This window comes from Conger conger, chromosome 16 (assembly GCF_963514075.1).
Source record: "Conger conger chromosome 16, fConCon1.1, whole genome shotgun sequence".
Lineage (NCBI taxonomy): Eukaryota > Metazoa > Chordata > Actinopteri > Anguilliformes > Congridae > Conger > Conger conger.
In genome coordinates, this window is record NC_083775.1 from 30,187,627 (window position 1) to 30,204,836 (window position 17,210).

The 17,210-nt window shown below is 43.6% G+C and overlaps 1 protein-coding gene across 5 annotated transcripts; it reads left to right on the top strand.

Annotated features, from left to right (window-relative positions):
• The first annotated feature begins 43 nt into the window (after positions 1 to 43).
• On the top strand, positions 44 to 15,863 carry LOC133114969 (P43 5S RNA-binding protein-like). Of its 5 annotated transcripts, none has more exons than XM_061224673.1 (11): positions 44 to 1,367; positions 1,964 to 2,138; positions 3,013 to 3,137; positions 3,314 to 3,410; positions 3,726 to 3,814; positions 5,053 to 5,126; positions 6,100 to 6,180; positions 7,428 to 7,520; positions 7,992 to 8,221; positions 9,547 to 9,600; positions 15,399 to 15,863. In XM_061224673.1, exons 2-11 carry the CDS (start codon positions 2,010 to 2,012, stop codon positions 15,648 to 15,650), a joined length of 1,224 nt encoding a protein of 407 aa, XP_061080657.1. In that variant the 5' UTR covers positions 44 to 1,367; positions 1,964 to 2,009; the 3' UTR covers positions 15,651 to 15,863. The 5 variants fall into 5 exon arrangements, with proteins under 5 accessions (XP_061080657.1, XP_061080658.1, XP_061080655.1 ...); XM_061224674.1 differs by having other exon boundaries at positions 44 to 1,246; XM_061224671.1 differs by lacking the exon at positions 44 to 1,367 and adding an exon at positions 1,634 to 1,652.
• The last annotated feature ends 1,347 nt before the right edge of the window (positions 15,864 to 17,210 follow it).

Consider the following 17,210-nt stretch of genomic DNA (forward strand, 5'->3'; position numbering starts at 1 on the left):
CGGGAAAGGCAGTGACAGTCCTCTGCAGGGGGGGAGGGAACACAGGGGGAGGGCAACCGCCATTTTCTCCTGAGAGGTTTACAGCTTTACAGCCCAGACGCTTCACCGCACCGTGACTTTAACTCGACTTTAACTCGCCTCATGGACCCGTAGCGGACCCACAAAATGGAGGCTAACGAATGTCCAGCAAGCAGCCCTGACCTCATTACCTTCGCATCGGAGAGCAGACCGTAGCCATGAGTACGAATGTATGTGTACATAAATGTCTTCATAGAAGTATATATTTGCGGATATTTATTTTTGAAGGGGGACCAGCTGGCATCTGGAACCTTTGTAAATTGGACTTTGTAAGACTTTGTGCTTCCTTAAAGTCATACTGACACAAAGTCCAGGCTGTTTTGAGTCGACATGTGCAGCCCCTGTATAAGACACTCATGTGCGGACAACATGGAGACTGCCAGTTCCCCCTGGGCTGAACTTTTTCAGATCTGAGTCGCCGGTTCTCTTTGAACATCAAAGAAAAGGCAGTCCTCCATCTTTAGCTCCCCTACTTAAGAAATTGATGTCATCCATATTTAAAAAAAATACAAGACTGATACACCCATTGATCTTAGGTCTGAGGTCTAAAGTATGCGATCAACTTTCGTCAACACACACTTCAAAGGGTAATCTGTGATATGCATATTTATGCTTTTATTTTATTTAATTCCTTTTTCATTCAGGCATATTCATTTCAAAATGTATGTTAAATATTTTTAGCATCTTTATACAATGCCAAAACTGTGAACTGAGATCTGACCTTTGACCTGGGTTGCACAACAAGGGCCAATCCATTTTGGGATATTATTCCAATTTCTGCACTTTCTCTTAATTATTATTAATTAGCCCCAATCATGCGTTTGATCTGACAGCTTTGATAGCTGCAGCTTCCAATAAATAAAACCCACATATGCACACGCACGCACACACCCACAGACACACACACAAACCCGAATTTTGCACCCCTGGAATTAGTTCTTCTCAACCATACTGTTGATTTGCATAACGGCGAAGGAACGAAAACTGTGCTGTAGTCACAAGGTATGCCACTAGAGGGCGCTGTATGTTTGCTGGTTGGGACAGTATTTCCATAGCGCATGTGAACAGACAACCATTGGGATCTGTAAGACTGCTTGCCATTGTGAAAGGACTATAATTGTGAAGTTCCAAGAGGTTGTTTCGACACTTGCGATAACTACAGAAAACGGTTATCTTCCCAATGTCTTTTATTGAGTTACTGTACAATCTTTTTTGGCGTACAATCGTGTGTGTGATGGATGTACCCGCTGACGTGCTTCTTTTACGCGGTCTGTAAGCAATTGACGAGGGTAGGGGACGCCTCCTGTGAATCTCCAGAAGGCCTGCACTGTATTAGATTAACGTGTGTATTTTATGAGAAGTGTGCAAGTCTATAAATCAGTATGATTTTAATGGAAGTTCTCTTGGTCTTGTGGTGTTTCAGCTGAAATGAAAACGCTGACGCAATTAATCAAGTCTGCAACATGTGCAACATTCAACTGAAGACAATCTGGATACAGGCCGACCACAAGAGGGCCTGCTTAATTACTTAATTACTTACACATGCTCGAAGACACCTTGGAAAGTAAAATGATGTATGGGTTAGCAAATTCAACAAATAGTAAAATTACAAAGATAATCGAACATTATTTTTTCCTTGGGAGACCAAATAAACAATCCTGGTCTGATATCACTTGATCTTAACATTTGGGAAGCTATTATGTAAAAATGCGTTACGCCGTGTGTAAAATAACTTGAATGATTACAGGAAATGCGAAATAGGACAAGTTCCTTCACTTTCACTAATCTGTTATTAAGCGCAGGTGATAGAAGGCCCAGTCAACTAGCCTACCAAACACGTAACAGTGTCAAACAAAATAGTGGAATTGTTCTTTCTCCTTGATAGACGGTGGAATAAGAAGAGTAAGGAAGTGTTGCACAGTAGTGAGAAAATGAACAGCGTAAACTATGGGAAACTAGATGCGATACCACGTTTGCAGCTATTTAACTGCGCCGAATGTGGAGCCAGGTTCACTCGACAATGGCGTTTGAGAGAGCACGAGACGGCCCATACTCGCGCGGTAAGTGACAGTGTATACATTTAATTAAAGGGTATAGAAAATGATTTCCCCCCCCCCTACACCAATGATGTGATGGATGAATCAATGGGAACTTAAGTTGAAGTGTTAGTCTTCCGTTTGGATACATTAAGTAGTGGCGACGTGGTCGGTGCAATATGGGCATAGGTTTCATGCGTATAATATAGGCCTTTCAGCATGAGACCTTTCTGTCTGTCTTGAGACATAATGTTATTTCGAGGTTACACATTGTTTATGGCATTCTTGACTTGTAAGCAAATGAAATCATATGCCAATACACTCAATTTGGCTATTTACTATACGTTGGCGCATGGGAATGATTTAGCCTTGACCGAAGGCGAATTTAAATCCGGTAATTTTGTTGATTCACTCCAGCCAAATTAACTCTAAACCACGTGGAACATGATCACATACAGGAAGCAAAAAAATATAGCGCTATGCAAGACACGCGTGCCAGACCGACTGAAAGCGAATACTTTCCTATTGAGCTATAACGTCCACACGGACAACTGTTGGTTTTGATTCGCACTATGATTTCCGTAACGAGTTCGCAATCAACCTTATAAAACTGCAAGGGATTAATTTACGGCCAATAAAGCTAAAGGCTTACCTGAAAATAGGCGTTATGAGTAGCTACATCAATAAAGCAGCCCGATCGAGATGTGTGATTGCAAAGCCATTTACTCTAGGTTGTAGTCCAGGCTACGCATATTTCAACCTCAGTGACTTGGCAACGAAAAATTCGTGCACATCTCATTATGCCAGTGTGATGTTGACGCACTATTGCAGTTATTTAAGCTGCCTTCATTTATATTTATACGTGCATTTTGCATACAATATTCATCGTCCTTTACAGCCGCCAATTCTCTCTCCACTTCAGCGACCCTTGCAGTGCCCTGTGCCGGGCTGTGGTCGACGATTTTCCCGCAGATCTCACCTCAGTCGTCATAATTTAAATCACACTGGAGCGAAACAGTTCAGGTAAATTGATTAGTTGATTTTCAAATGTTTATTACAGAGTTAATGGGAATGTGAACATATAAGCAACTATACAGTAGTTATTTCTACCTGGCTGCCCAATTTCCTAATATTTACTCATAAAATCGAATCAGTAATTTGCAGCTATAATGACGTGGAACGTTTTTACTTCTCTACAGATGTAGTCGGACGGATTGCTCCAGCAGATTCTTTAACGTTGACAATCTGAAGAGACACGTCTTGTATGTCCACGGTAACAAGGACGCATACTTCAAGGTTTGTTCGATAGAGGGAACCAGATTACCACAGTTTACTTTATATCCGTCGTTGGCTCCTAAGTGCAGTAACCTATTGTGCTGACCTTATCCACCAGTTAAACGCATCCCAATGTCTTGTTCTCTGTAGCAGCATAAACTGTTAAAATTAAGATGATTGCCCATGATCTGTCCTTACACACACTTTCCTTATTGTCTGCTGTCTTTGAATGACTACACACTTCACTTTCAGGTGAAGATGGCAGTTTTATCATCAGCCAGATTCACTCTTGCTTGACTTTTTCTGTCTCCTTCCTGTTGGCTGTCCGCTGTCTAGTGTCGCCACCCAGAATGCCATGCAATGTTCCGTAAACGTCGGATGTACAAGATGCATCTGAAAGAACATGGCATCTCTCCCAGCTTCAGGTAAATTTTTGGAAAAGCTAAAGGCTTTTATTGAGTGATTCTGCTTAAAGGCCAGGAAATCTGTTCTTCTGGCTCTTCGCCCGATCGAAACGGAGGTGTAATTTAAATGGACTTTTAAACCTGTTAATGCAGTCATGCCTTAATAAACTGGTACTTTTCAGTTAGCGCGCCTAAAGCTGCGCTTTCACTGTGCATGTGTTACAATGGTTGCGCTTCGGGAATATGCCTGCACAAAGGACCATCTGGAAAGTGGAAATGTCAGTTTTGGATGTGGAATGCTTTCTTCCATATGACAGGCAGGTTTGTGTCCTTGTGCAATTGAGGAGTAGGCTCTGCTATACTAAAGGATTCTGTCTACATATTTGTCCCACTTTAACCCCTTTCCCAAGTGTCTGGTGGTAAGTAGTGGTGACTGGTAATACCGCTGATCTGTTATGATGGGGATTTATTTCCCCCTCTAGATTTTTCCTAACTAAAGAGGAAATGCTGTGTTTATTTTTCAGACCTTAATGGTCTCAACCAGGCCCAGAGGGCTCGTATGCCATAACCGCACACTTCAAGGAGAGCGTGCTTAATGGTGGTCCCCAGAAACATTTCTGGGTCAGAGACCCTGAAGACAAAGTCGTGTAGTCCCAGGTCTACAGGTGAAAATTAGCCTCCCTGGCTAACTCACATTTACAGAAATGTTTTTAATGTGCGTTGACCTTGTCAAACCTATAAACTTAATCTGTGGCTGTGACTGCAAAGGGGGAATGCAGTGGGGCTCCAGGGGGTTTCCGGGACTCAGGTGTGGCAGTAAGAGAAGTGAGATGCCCCGTCGCCCCAAACCTTTTCACCCCGCAGTTGATGCTCCCTGTGATCCCGTGTTTGCACTTGCAGGAAGAGGAGTTAGAGAATAATTGGGTTTGGACTCTTCTGTCTTCTCTGGCTTTATGTAGGCACAGAACCGGCCGTGTTCAGGTGCGTTCGCTTCGCCCGAGCGGTTCGGTTTGATGATTCTCTGGCAGAAAATTGTGCAATAAAATATTAACGCTCTGAAAAGGAAAATTATGTTGGCTTTTCGGAAGCGAGCGAGACGCTGCATCTGGTTTTAGCTGGGAGCGAGACCACGTCTGAATTTTTAGCTTGGGGCTGAATGACCGAGAACTGAGGCCCTGGAAGATGAATGATGAATTATGAATGGCCTAACTTTAGCTGAACTGATTGCTGCATGTTTTGTGTGTGCCAAAAACTTTCAGGTGTAATAAGGAGGGGTGCGGAGCCGAGTTCGACTCCTGTGTAGCTCGCAGGGCTCATGAGAAAACCCATGCAGGTGAGACCGGGAAGAGCTCCAACCCCCAAGCTTATCGCTGAATCTGATTGGCTGGTTCTTGAGCGCCATGGCAGGGGGGGGTAATTGGTGTCATTAAACAAAATAATAATGAATTATTTATGCCTTTCAAGACATCCAAGGTCACTTTACAGAGAAATCAGGATATGACATGCAGTACAGAGGATTAAAGAAACTCTTAGCACTGATCATGTTCAGTGACTTTAGTGATGTGATGCCACCCCAGATAAGTAATACCTTGGCAATGACTCAAAAACCCAAAACCAAATTTTCTATTGGTGTTGATGACATGATAACCTAACTTTGGTGAAAGTTTGATCCATTTTGAGATTTAGTTTTTATATGTAAACGTTCAATATTGAAGTTATTCATAACTCTTGCCTTTCATTTTTGGGGTGAACATGGTACAGATGTATAAGATGAAGCTGGAAAAGAATTGGGAACCATTTCTCTGTGACTAATAGTAAATATAGATATGGCGCGTCAAGGATGTGGAGTCATGCTAATTTGGCCAAACTTGGACTTGAACCCATTATGTTATGTATGGGGCATGCATGTCTTGTATTATGTTGTGTACAAGGCGTTTGTTTTGTATTGCGTATTGTCATGATGGACATTTATCTTTTTGTAATGCAGCAGCATTTGCATTACATTAGGCTTTTGGCAGACGCTCTTATCCAGAGCGACGTACATTCGACTAAACGGGAGCTACCCCTGGAGCAATGCAGGGTTAAGGGCCCAACAGCTGTGTGGACCTTATTGTGGCTACACTGGGGATCAAACCACCAACCTTGCGTGTCCCAGTTATGTACCTTAACCACTACGCTACAGGCTGCCCTATTTGTATCCAAGACAAATTTCCCTTTGGGGATTGCAAAGTTTATCAGCTGTGATGTTTGTGATGGATGGGGTTTTCAGGGGTGGGGGTGGGTTTCAGCACTGCTTCTCTTTTCAGGGTACTCCTGTCCTGTGCCTGACTGCCCGGTGGTGGAACCCACCTGGGGAAGGATGTGTAGACATGCACAAACACATCCAGGTAACCATGGCACCCACCCACCCCAACAGAATTGTCCCTCCAGGGTGCAGGGTTCTGGACAGCGCTCCTAAACTGCACTGCATAGTACACGATTATTTCCAAACTGAAATATTCGATTTAATATTGGTACCGTTCCTGCTAAAATAAACAAGAATTACATTTGACATTAAAAATTCTTTAACTAGCATAATAAAAATGAATAATGTTCTCATGCCTTTCCTTAAGTGTTCCTCGTGATTTACAGATGGCACTCGAGGGACATCCAGGAGACTGGACAAATGTTCAGTCTGGCAATGTTTGGCCTAACTTTCCCTGGGTTCGAGGAATGTACTAAACAAATGTTTTGGCTGGGAATGTGCCCAATTCAACATGGCGGTCCTTCATGTAGTGTTGACAGTTGTGTACGATTGTATCTCACACTATACCTGCGGTCTCGGTAACCCTACTGGTCACCCAGTGGTACCAGTGGTGTTGGGGGTGACTCATTTTCACAAGTGCCGATTGAAAATGGAGCCAGTTTATTTTTCTTTTTTCAGTTGTTGTCGGAGACGGTCTCCCTCTGAGGCCGAGTAATTTCCTGTTGGCAACATAGTTTCCCTCGGGAAGTGGCTGTCCAAGCACCACACTCCTACTAAACGCATTAGGAGAAATCAGAATTCCCATGGGCTGCCTCAGTAATGTAGTAAAGTACTTGTCTTGTATGTACTTCAGTCCCCTGCCAACAAGATGGCCTTTCTGTTTAACCATGTGCCAATTATCCCAATTGCTAAACCCAAGGAATCTACATTGATAGTAATTGGCACTAATGAAGCACTGTCGATGATTGACTGTGATGTTTACAAGCGACACTTGTGTTTAATTCCGTCCACTTCATTATGAGCTCAGACAGGTTGTACATGTTGCAAAATGTTATACTTTTACTAGCATAATAAATGTTTGCTTTTGGTAGAGGCAATGAAAAAGACTTATTTTCATTTTTTTCAGCATAATTTTTCGCACAAGCTATATTATTTAGTGACATTGCTTGCAGCCGACATTTTAAAAGAATTATGAATTTAATTGAATAAGTGTTGAGCATCAAGTTTCTAAACCAATTTGTTGTAGTGTGGTCAGTTATTCAAAAGTCCGTTCTGTCATTGAGGATGCTGGGTGATAATGTCAACACAAAGAAACCTTTCTTTCCTTAGCTGTGTCCCAGAATTCGCCAAGTAATGAGTCATTTTCTCATTTGTATTTGCCTAACTCAGATATACACTTTGTGGAAACCATGGAATTGAATCTTGCGAGAGGATTGTCGCTTGCTTTTCAATCGAAAAAATCAGCAGCAAGGTTGTCAGCTGGTAACCGAAATGTGGCTTCTTTTTTTGCTAATCTGGATGTAATGTTATACCTAATTCACTGCAGTAAGGTGCCATGTATCTTCTAAGGAAATCTTTCAAATGTGACCCATAAAATAGGCACTTTTAAATAATGATTTTGACAATGAAACTTTAATAGTCTGTCTGCGATCATATTCTTTTGGTCAGTTTCATTTTTATTATATTCTTCAATGTGTTCCTTTCAAAGCCCAGGCTCAGTGTTAGGTTGGGGACTAAATGTACATATAAAGCTTGCTGCAGAACAGTTACAAACTGTGTAATGTAATGTAATGCAGTGTAGTGGAGTGTCTTAGACCGGGAGTGCTGTTACACCCTGCCCATTGTAACTGGCGGCCATTTTGTGGACAGATATTTGTATTGGTCTACAACTATGCAAATATCTGTCCGCAAAATGGCCGCCATCTATGATGTGTGTCTCTCCCCTCCCTCCAGTCTCCTACACCTGTAAGCGGTGCCAGGCCAGCTTCGGGCGGCGGGAGGCCCTCCGTCGTCACCGGCGACGCCACGCCCTGCAGAAGCCCGTGCTCCTCTGCCCCAGGGAGGGCTGCCAGACCTACTTCTCCACCACCTTCAACCTGCAGCACCACATCCGCAAGGCGCACCTGCAGCTGCTCAAATACCGCTGCGCCTTCCCCGCCTGCGAGCGCGCCTTCGCCATGAGGGTGAGCGCTGACCGCTCGGGCTCCTTCTCTCCTCCTCTTCTCTTGGTCCCGACTCTGGAATCGATCGAGGTCCGCCATCTTTGAGGCCGTTCCAACCTGTGAAATGTTCCTTCAAAGTCCAAGTTCGGAACTCCCAATCAAAGTCGAAGTTGACGTGGGTCCAGACTGACACTTGAAGGAGCAATGACATTCCATTTGCCGAATTCACGTTTTTCGATTTCCCCTTATTTGTGTAGCCTGGTTATGGGTATGCGCTTTGTTGTACGTCGCTGTGGGTAAGAGCATCTGCCAAATCCCTACCGTGTAATGTAATTTAATGTGGCCTCTCCTGATGGGTGGAGCTAGAAGTAGAAAAAGGAGCAAGAAAAAGAAAAGCGGTTGGAATGAGCCCCTGGTCTGTATGCAACTGCCACACCTGTATTCTGTGTGCATATTGTGGCCCCGCCCATTGCAGCACGAGTGGAATGACAAAGCGGACTCTGCCTGATTGGTTTCGCACTGCCAGTTTGTAATCTTTCTCAAGTTTAAATTCTAATGATTCATCCTGGAACCGAGAGGACGGACGCTTTTCCTAAGTATCGACCTTGAATATTTCAAGCTTGTAAAACTTAATTTGCATCCTGTACCCAAGTAAGTGTTGTTTTGCAAAGGGTAGATGCGCAATAATGCTGTCCTGTATTATTGCGCTCTTTGCAGTTTTGCCGGTTGTTCAGTAGATGCTGTAGTAATTAATACGCGGTGTTCCCTTTAAGCACAATTTATGTGCTGCTGAAAGCGGGCAATTGCTGCCGGGAGCGGTTTTCACAGCTGTTGATTGAGAGCTTCTGTGAAACTGATAATTGAAAGGTTTTATGGCGAGGGTGTGGGTTCACGGTTAGCTCTTGTCTGCCACGAAGGCCTCTGGAAGTTTCTGGAAAATGTCCAGCAGTGCTCGGTCTTAGTCCGTTCCCATTCACGTAAATGAAAGAAACGGTTTGCTGTGGTTGAGGTCATTAAAATAGAGAACATGAGTTCTGTGGTGCAAAGCCCGGTACTAATCTGGTGACAGGGAAGCAGTGGGCATTGTTTTCATTGAATTTGAATAGTGCTGCATTTGTTTGTAGTGTCTCAGTCTTGGTCTGTTACAGTTAGCGGTTTCCCCAAATGGGAGGATGTGAAACTCTAGAAATTGCAAGTCTCTGTCAAAAACTGCTTACATACCTACTATTGAGTATACAAGTGGCAGACAATTTGTATACAAACGGTGAACCTGATAGTAAGCTCAAGTTGTTTTGGACGTGGCCCTCGAACAGTGAGTTTTGACTGCTTTTTGCTGCCCCCTGCAGGAGAGCCTGAACAGACACATGGTTCACCATGATCCGCATGGAGCCAGTTTGAAGGTAAGTGAGAGTCCGTCCATGTCTCTTCTGAAAGAAAGGCTTGGGGCGCTAGGACAGGGGTGGTCTCGTCCTTGGGGAAGCGCTGGGTCGTTTTCACTGTTAAAATCGGCGAGCATTTCATCATTAAACTAGTGATGAGGAAAAGCCGCATAACTTGTGGCTTTCTGCTGAGGGATTGGCAGGAAGCTTTCAAGTGTTAGCAGTGTCTTCCTTTCCACCATCTCGGGAGAGTCTGTGTGTCTGTGTGTCTGTGTGTCTGTGTGTCTGTGTGTCTGTGTGTCTGTGTGTCTGTGTGTCTGTGTGTCTGTGTGTGGCGATGGGGGGGCTTCAGGGCCTGGAGGGGGCGATTGCAGCTTCTTGGATCTCTGCAGTTTATGAACCTATAAACGCATCCTTTGAGTCTGCCGCATGGGAATTCAATTATTTCCCAAGATTATTGATTTAAACGCATTTCTGAAGGCGGCTTTCAGGAGGTTCACAGGCTTTGTGTGTGGGCACGGAGTTGGGTATTTGGATGTGGTGTGGTTGCTTTCAAAGCTGTGTGGGAAATGCTAATTTTCAGACCATAAATATCTCTCTGCGGGGCACTAGTATTTGGCTTTATTACTGAACCGTCTCCTCCTCGATTTGTGTATGCTTATGACACATGCTCTGCCTCGCAAGTAGACCTTTTTGTGTCTGAAAAATCATGATTTCCTGATTAATAAGGGAAAATATGGAAATCATAGCATTATTATTATGATTTCTAGGGCATGTGCCACTCCTCAGGTGCCTGGCACAGCTTTGAAAAGACATGCTGTTCTGTTCAGATTTAGCCATTGCTTGAACTGGGAAACAAACCAAACCTGTCTGCTCCTGACTTTGAGTTTGATTATTCGTCAGAGTTTTTCATTAACAGAGGCATGGTCGTGCCACACTTGTGGAGCTGGACCACACTTGCATGCAATGCGTGAAAATCCAGCCTCGTCGTTTCGCTGTTCTTGGACCAATATACATGAGAAATCTTTTGGTAAGGCAGATGCGCTATTCCAACGAACCCTGACAATCTCATAATTCCGTTTGGTAGTTTTTATTAAAAAGATGAGTGAAAATATTAGCATTTTCGTAAGATTATTATAATTTTTTTGCACTCTTCTACAAACTTTTTAAAGCATTGTACAGTTTCTCACCCAATTTGAACAGACTAGTGCCTTTTCCGAAAAGCGGGTTTTCATGTGCTACGGTTGTTATTCAAATGTACTTTTTCAGAACGAAGCCCTGTTGAAAATGAATGGTGAAAAGTTGGCTTGTCTGTTAGCCAGTGACTCTATAATGTAAGGCATGGCGCAACTGCAAGCCACGCGCCTCACGGAATGTACGATTTATACATTGCCAGAGCCATATTGAAATCAACTCCTGCTTTTCTCTGAAAATAATCTATTTGGTTGTTGATTCAAAGACAATACTTGATTGAATCCTCAGCAGCCTGCCCAGTGGTAAATGTTGTTGTAGACCACCATAGTTATGGTACCCATAGCAGGTATTAATGCATTGTGCTTTGGAAGCCTGGTCAGTGCATAGGTCAAGATAATGTTCCTGGTGCTTCTGTCAATTTCCTGTCTTTCGGCTTTTGCCAACCATTATGACACTATCTCTCACTTTAAACATAGTTTTTGTGTTTAATAGTAATAGAGTGGCTGACTCATATATTTGTTTTGCCAAATTTGATTTGATTCCTGGCCACTTTGAACTGTGGTCCATCTTAATACAGTGCATCCAGAAAGTATTCACAGCGCTTCACTTTTCCCACATTTTGTTATGCTACAGCCTTATTCCAAAATGGAATAAATTCATTTTTTTCCTCAAAATTCTACACACAATGCCCCATAATGACAACATGAAAGAATTTTTTATTTTTTATTTTTGCAAATTTATAAAAATAAAAAACTAAGAAATCACATGTACATAAGTATTCACAGCCTTTGCTCAATACTTTGTTGATGCACTTTTGGCAGCAATTACAGCCTCAAGTCTTTTTGAATATGATGCCACAAGCTTGGCACACCTATCTTTGGGCAGTTTCGCCCATTCCTCTTTGCAGCACCTCTCAAGCTCCATCAGGTTGGATGGGGAGCGTCCGTGCACAGCCATTTTCAGATCTCTCCAGAGATGTTCAATCGGATTCAAGTCTGGGCTCTGGCTGGGCCACTCAAGGACATTCACAGAGTTGTCCTGAAGCCACTCCTTTGATATCTTGGCTGTGTGCTTTGGGTCGTTGTCCTGCTGAAAGATGAACCGTCGCCCCAGTCTGAGGTCAAGAGTGCTCTGGAGCAGGTTTTCATTTAGGATGTCTCTCTACATTGCTGCATTCATCTTTCCCTCAATCCTGACTAGTCTCCCAGTTCCTGCCGCTGAAAAACATCCCCACAGCATGATGCTGCTGTAACGGGTGAAGAATTTGCCTGAGTCCGAGGTGGGATTTGAACCCCGGCCTCTCACTTGTACCAAATTATTTGTTGAACGAACGCGTTACCAGTCAGCTAAAGACAAACTCGCCTCTAGCCAAGGGCAACTACGTTCTTTTGAATTTGAGGGTTATGTCATCGGGGAGTGTTGTCGGGATAACCTGCTACCAGCCTTCGCTTTCACTGCACCATCTGTGCTCATTGGGACATTCAAAGCAGAATACATTTTTCTGTACCCTTCCCCAGTCTCTGAGGTCTACAGACAATTCCTTTGACTTCATGCTTAGTTTGTGCTCCGACATGCACTGTCAATTGTGGGACCTTATATAGACAGGTGTGTGCCTTTCCAAATCATGTCCAATCAACTGAATTTACCACAGGTGGACTCCCATTAAGCTGTAGAAACATCTCAAGGTTGATCAGTGGAAACAGGATGCACATGAGCTCAATTTTGAGCTTCATGGCAAAGGCTGTGAATAATTATGTACATGTGATTTCTTAGTTTTTTATTTTTAATAAATGTGCAAAAATTTCAAACTTCTTTCATGTTGTCATTATGGGGTGTTGGGTGTACAATTTTGAGGAGAAAAAATGAATTTATTCCATTTTGGAATAAGGCTGTAGCATAACAAAATGTGGGAAAAGTGAAGCGCTGTGAATACTTTCTGGATGCACTGTATGTAGCCCTCTTTGCTTCCTTTCTGTGAAAGTAATACATGGATAATATAATAAATGCATTAAAACACAATAATGAAGACTTCTGTATGGAACACCTGAAAGCCCTTAGGAGTGTCCTATTTGTCGGAAAAGGCCTACTCCTTCACTCCCCTACCACCCTCCTCCACTCGGAAACTGATCTTTGCAGACTCCCTTCCTCCACTGTCCCATTTTCGAAGTGGATGAACAAAACTGCTTTCACTCCCCCAGCGGATTGTATAACGATGCAAGTGGAAGGCTGTGTCCCAGTGGAGGGAGGGAGTCCACAAAGATCGGTTTTTGGGGCATGGCGTGGAGGAGGGTGGTAGGGGAGTGAAGGAGTTTGCGTTTTCCGGCTAATGGGACGCGCCCATTCTCACATTTTCCTCCCCCGATTGGAAGGAGACTTGGCGGCCATTACGAGCGGTTATTACCGTCATGGTGCGGCATTTGTTTGCAGTGTTTGTCTTGGGCTGTTACCGTTCTGCACATGCTACTCTGCAGTGAATTTCCTCCTGTTTCATGGGATGTGTGACTGAAACCTCATCATGCTCAGTAGCCCGAACACTAATACCCACCGTTAGCCGTTTCCACAACTGGGTGGATTTGAAGCGGCACGTTTCCATTACATTACATTAATGGCATTTGGCAAACGCTCTTATTCAGAGCGATGTACTGCAAAGTGCATACCTATACCCAAGGATAAGTGCACTGAGAGACCCTAGAGGGAAGTACAATTTCAACTGCTACCTGCACAACAAAGATAAGGATCAGGGCCTATTCACCATGCAAATGAATGAACATACCCCTTAACTGCTGCATTCTGGATAAGTTGGAGGGGTCTGATGGCGAACGCTGGGAGGCCAGCCAAGAGGGAATTGCAGTAGTCCAGGCGGGACAAAACCATCGCTTTGACCAGGAGCTGGGTCGAGTAGGGGGTGAGAAAGGGGCGGATTCTCCGTATGTTGTATAGGAAGAACCTGCATGACCGGGTCACTACCGCAATGTTCTCGGAGAGGAACAGTCTGCTGTCCATCACCACGCCGAGGTTCCTTGCACAGGGTGATGGCGTAAGTGTGGCATCTCCTAGGGAAATGGAGAGATCCAGATGGGGAGAGGTAATAGCAGGGATGAATATCATTTCAGTTTTACCTGGATTGAGCTTTAGATGGTGGTTGTCCATCCAGCTCTGGATATCACTCTGCAAATCTCAGTCTGGTGCTTGGCCATGTCTGAAACTGCTTTCTTGCCTGCTATTGAGTTTACCAAGTTGTGTACATCTTGTATACAACTTTTTGTACTCTATTAAGCATGAGTTGTTTTGGACACGGCCCTTTTGACCGGTGGTCCAGTCTATTTTCTGCCATCTGTCCTTGTAATACATTGGTCATTGACCTCCATTTTGGCTCAAAGTGAGTCTTAAAATGTGGGTCCACCAGTGACCCTCACTGGAAAGAAATTCGCTTTGTAGAGAGTGGTAACTTTCCACATAGTCTCCCCCAAATATTAACGTTTAAAAACCCAGTTGAATAATCCAGGGAGTTACTCTGACCGTGCATACACACCATATTCAGAATAATGTTCCTTATTCTTTTTGTGGTCATATTCCATTTATGCTGTTTGCATGCATTCCGAAAGGAATAACCTAGTCTTGTTCCTGTGTACACGGTCAGCTAAATATTCGGTTTGTTTCCTTCAGTTAGCACTAATAGGTGGCATCCTCGTTAATCTCCCGTGTCTGAAGTGTTTAAAATCCCCTTAAACCGCCGGTATAGTTTTGCGCCTTCCCCTTAAATTGAGGGCTGTCGATTTAATGCGTTAAGTCATTTTTAATGATTAATGTGTCAAACTTGAACTTAATCACATTATTTTCTTATTCTGCCTTAATCGCTTGAGTTGACAGCCCTACTTAAAATACATAGCTTTCACGGTATTCCACCGGTGTCTAATTCGTTCTGTGGTTTGACTGGACTCAGCATCTTTCATGTGGTCTGCTGCAGCCACAAATCACTTCGTTTTTTTCATCCGTTTTGCACATTTCTGCATTTTTTAAAAATATTTTATTTTCATTTTTTTTATGCAGGAATTAAGATCGCGTTCTCCATGTAGGTCATGAATTTTGAGGGCTTAGTGCTTGCTGCAACATTTTTACGGTACATGTGCTGGCTGACTTAAACTCCCAAGACACCTTGCGAATTTAAACACGTGTCAACCATGTTTCGAAGTTGTAAACGGAATGCATGCTTTTAATTTGTTTACAGGTATGCACCAGTCTTATTCAGCTTTTGCATATTTCGAATAAGGCCTTAACTGGACTGAAAATGATATACTGGAGATATCCATTGCCAAAAATGTAAAAACGGGTAAAGGCGTATAAGCATGGGCCCTAAAGCAAAATCCCAAACGCTTAACCGGGTATTGGCTTTTTGGAATAAGGTGCTTACTTAGCCTGTATTGTAACCAGAGTACTGGAGTTCTCCTGAAAATTGGAATAATACTGTGCATGTAAGCAGCGTCGGTGACCGTATGCTGTACGTCACTCTGATAAGATCGAGCGTAATGTCACTAGCTGGTTTTTTTTCCTCGTTCGCGGACCTGGTTATCCACCGTCTTCCATTGTAATAGTCTGTGTTTGGTCCCCGCCTGCCGCGACCACAGAAGCGCTGGCGATCCAGCAAGAAGTGGCAGAAGCGGCTGAAGGGCCGGCAGCATCGCCCCCTGGTGGAGGAGGACCTGCGGCGCCTCTTCGCCCTGCGCCTGCGCTTCCCGCGCCGTGCCAAGGTAGAGGCCGACCTCTCGGGCCTCTTCAACGAGCGCAAGATCCCGCGTCTCGTCAGTCCGGAGGTCAACCTGCATGACCTCTTCAGCCTCAAGGCCCCTGCCAGCCAGGCTCCCCCAGTCGAGGCTTAAAGGCAAACACGCAGGCAACCCACACCCAGCAAAGTATTTTTACTTTCATTTTCTTTAACGTTTTCTGTTCGTATTAAGCAAATGAATGAGCTTGACTGCTTGAAAGTTTGAATTTTACTTTGTTTAATTGTACAAATGACAAGAGGAAGTGGGTATTTTTCTTTTAATGAGACCAAGACTTGTATAGTCTGTTTTTGTTTTATATACCCAATAAAGAAGGGCTGTTCATTGCCCCAAATGGTAGTACTCTGTAGCTTTTTTAGCAACCCAAATATTTGCTGGCCCCACCCATTGCCCTTAATGTTGACTGTTAATAATGTTAACATTGGGAGAGTTCTGGACTCTGGAGAGCACAGGTCCCCACCTGTTACAGGTCTGTTAGTATGAATCTTTGTATCAGCTGATTATATACTTGGGCTAGACCAGCTCCAAATTAGGAATTGTATTTGGCTAAATATTTCTAGTACGAACAATATTCTGGAAGGCAAACCTTGAGACTTGTTCACTAAATGCTGTGTGGGGGCTGACTAGCAGTCCGTTGGCCTGTCTGTGAGGACAGCGGGTTGGTGGTGTCCTGGAGGCCTAAGCCAGACTGGTGCCCATTAGCCCTGGAGTGACACTGTTCAAAAACCTGGATACACCAGGTTAGAAGGTACGAATGGCAACATGGAGGGCAATGTACGAGGAGAATATTTGAAAGAAGAGACTCCCTTACTTTTGAGCCAATGAAATGTGTAAATGATGCACAGCGGGCCAATGGTGTGCGTTTATTGGCAATGGGATGAAATTCCAACTTGTGCATTCATTGTATAGTAAATCTATAGCTGCAAGATATAATACAAGCTAATATAGTATAGTGCACAAGCAGGCATCATTAATAATACTGGTTCTAAATTTCTCTGGGGCCAATAGTAGTTTAGCTTTGTTACTGAACATTCGGTGTAGAACTTTTATGGTCTGAAAATCTGTATTTTTTTCAGAGGGGGAGAGAGAGGGAGATTTGGACACACCTCTGCAGAAACGAGACTGAAATCTCCCTCCCCCATTTCCATAAAAGGAGTCTGACCTTTACTTTAGCCTGAAACCGGGGCCCTGGTTACTTTAGCCTGAAATTGTTTAGCCTGAAAGCTGCTTCGCATTTTTCAAACCTCATCAGACTCCAGTTATTTACAGTTCGAAAGCTTTATAAATAATTCTGATTTTATTACTTGTTAGAACATATGCTGAGATCCCAGCATACATTATGCATTAAACCGTGCGCTGTGAATATTGACTACAGTGAATATTTGCCATGGTGATTGTTAAGAGCACATCTATTCATTCGCACTGAATGGCCTTAATTAGTGGTAATTATCATTCCCTGATGAGGATCAGAGGTTCCTCTGTCTGGTTGTCCACTCCTCACTCAGCCTGCAGGGTTAGTTTTACCTGTTAACACAATTGAAGATTAAGAGTAAGCAGTTTCTGTAACATGCATATACAGTGCAGTCCCGAAGTATTTGGACAGTGGTACAATTTCTGTTCTTCCGACGTTGGATTTGAAATAAAGCTATGATTATG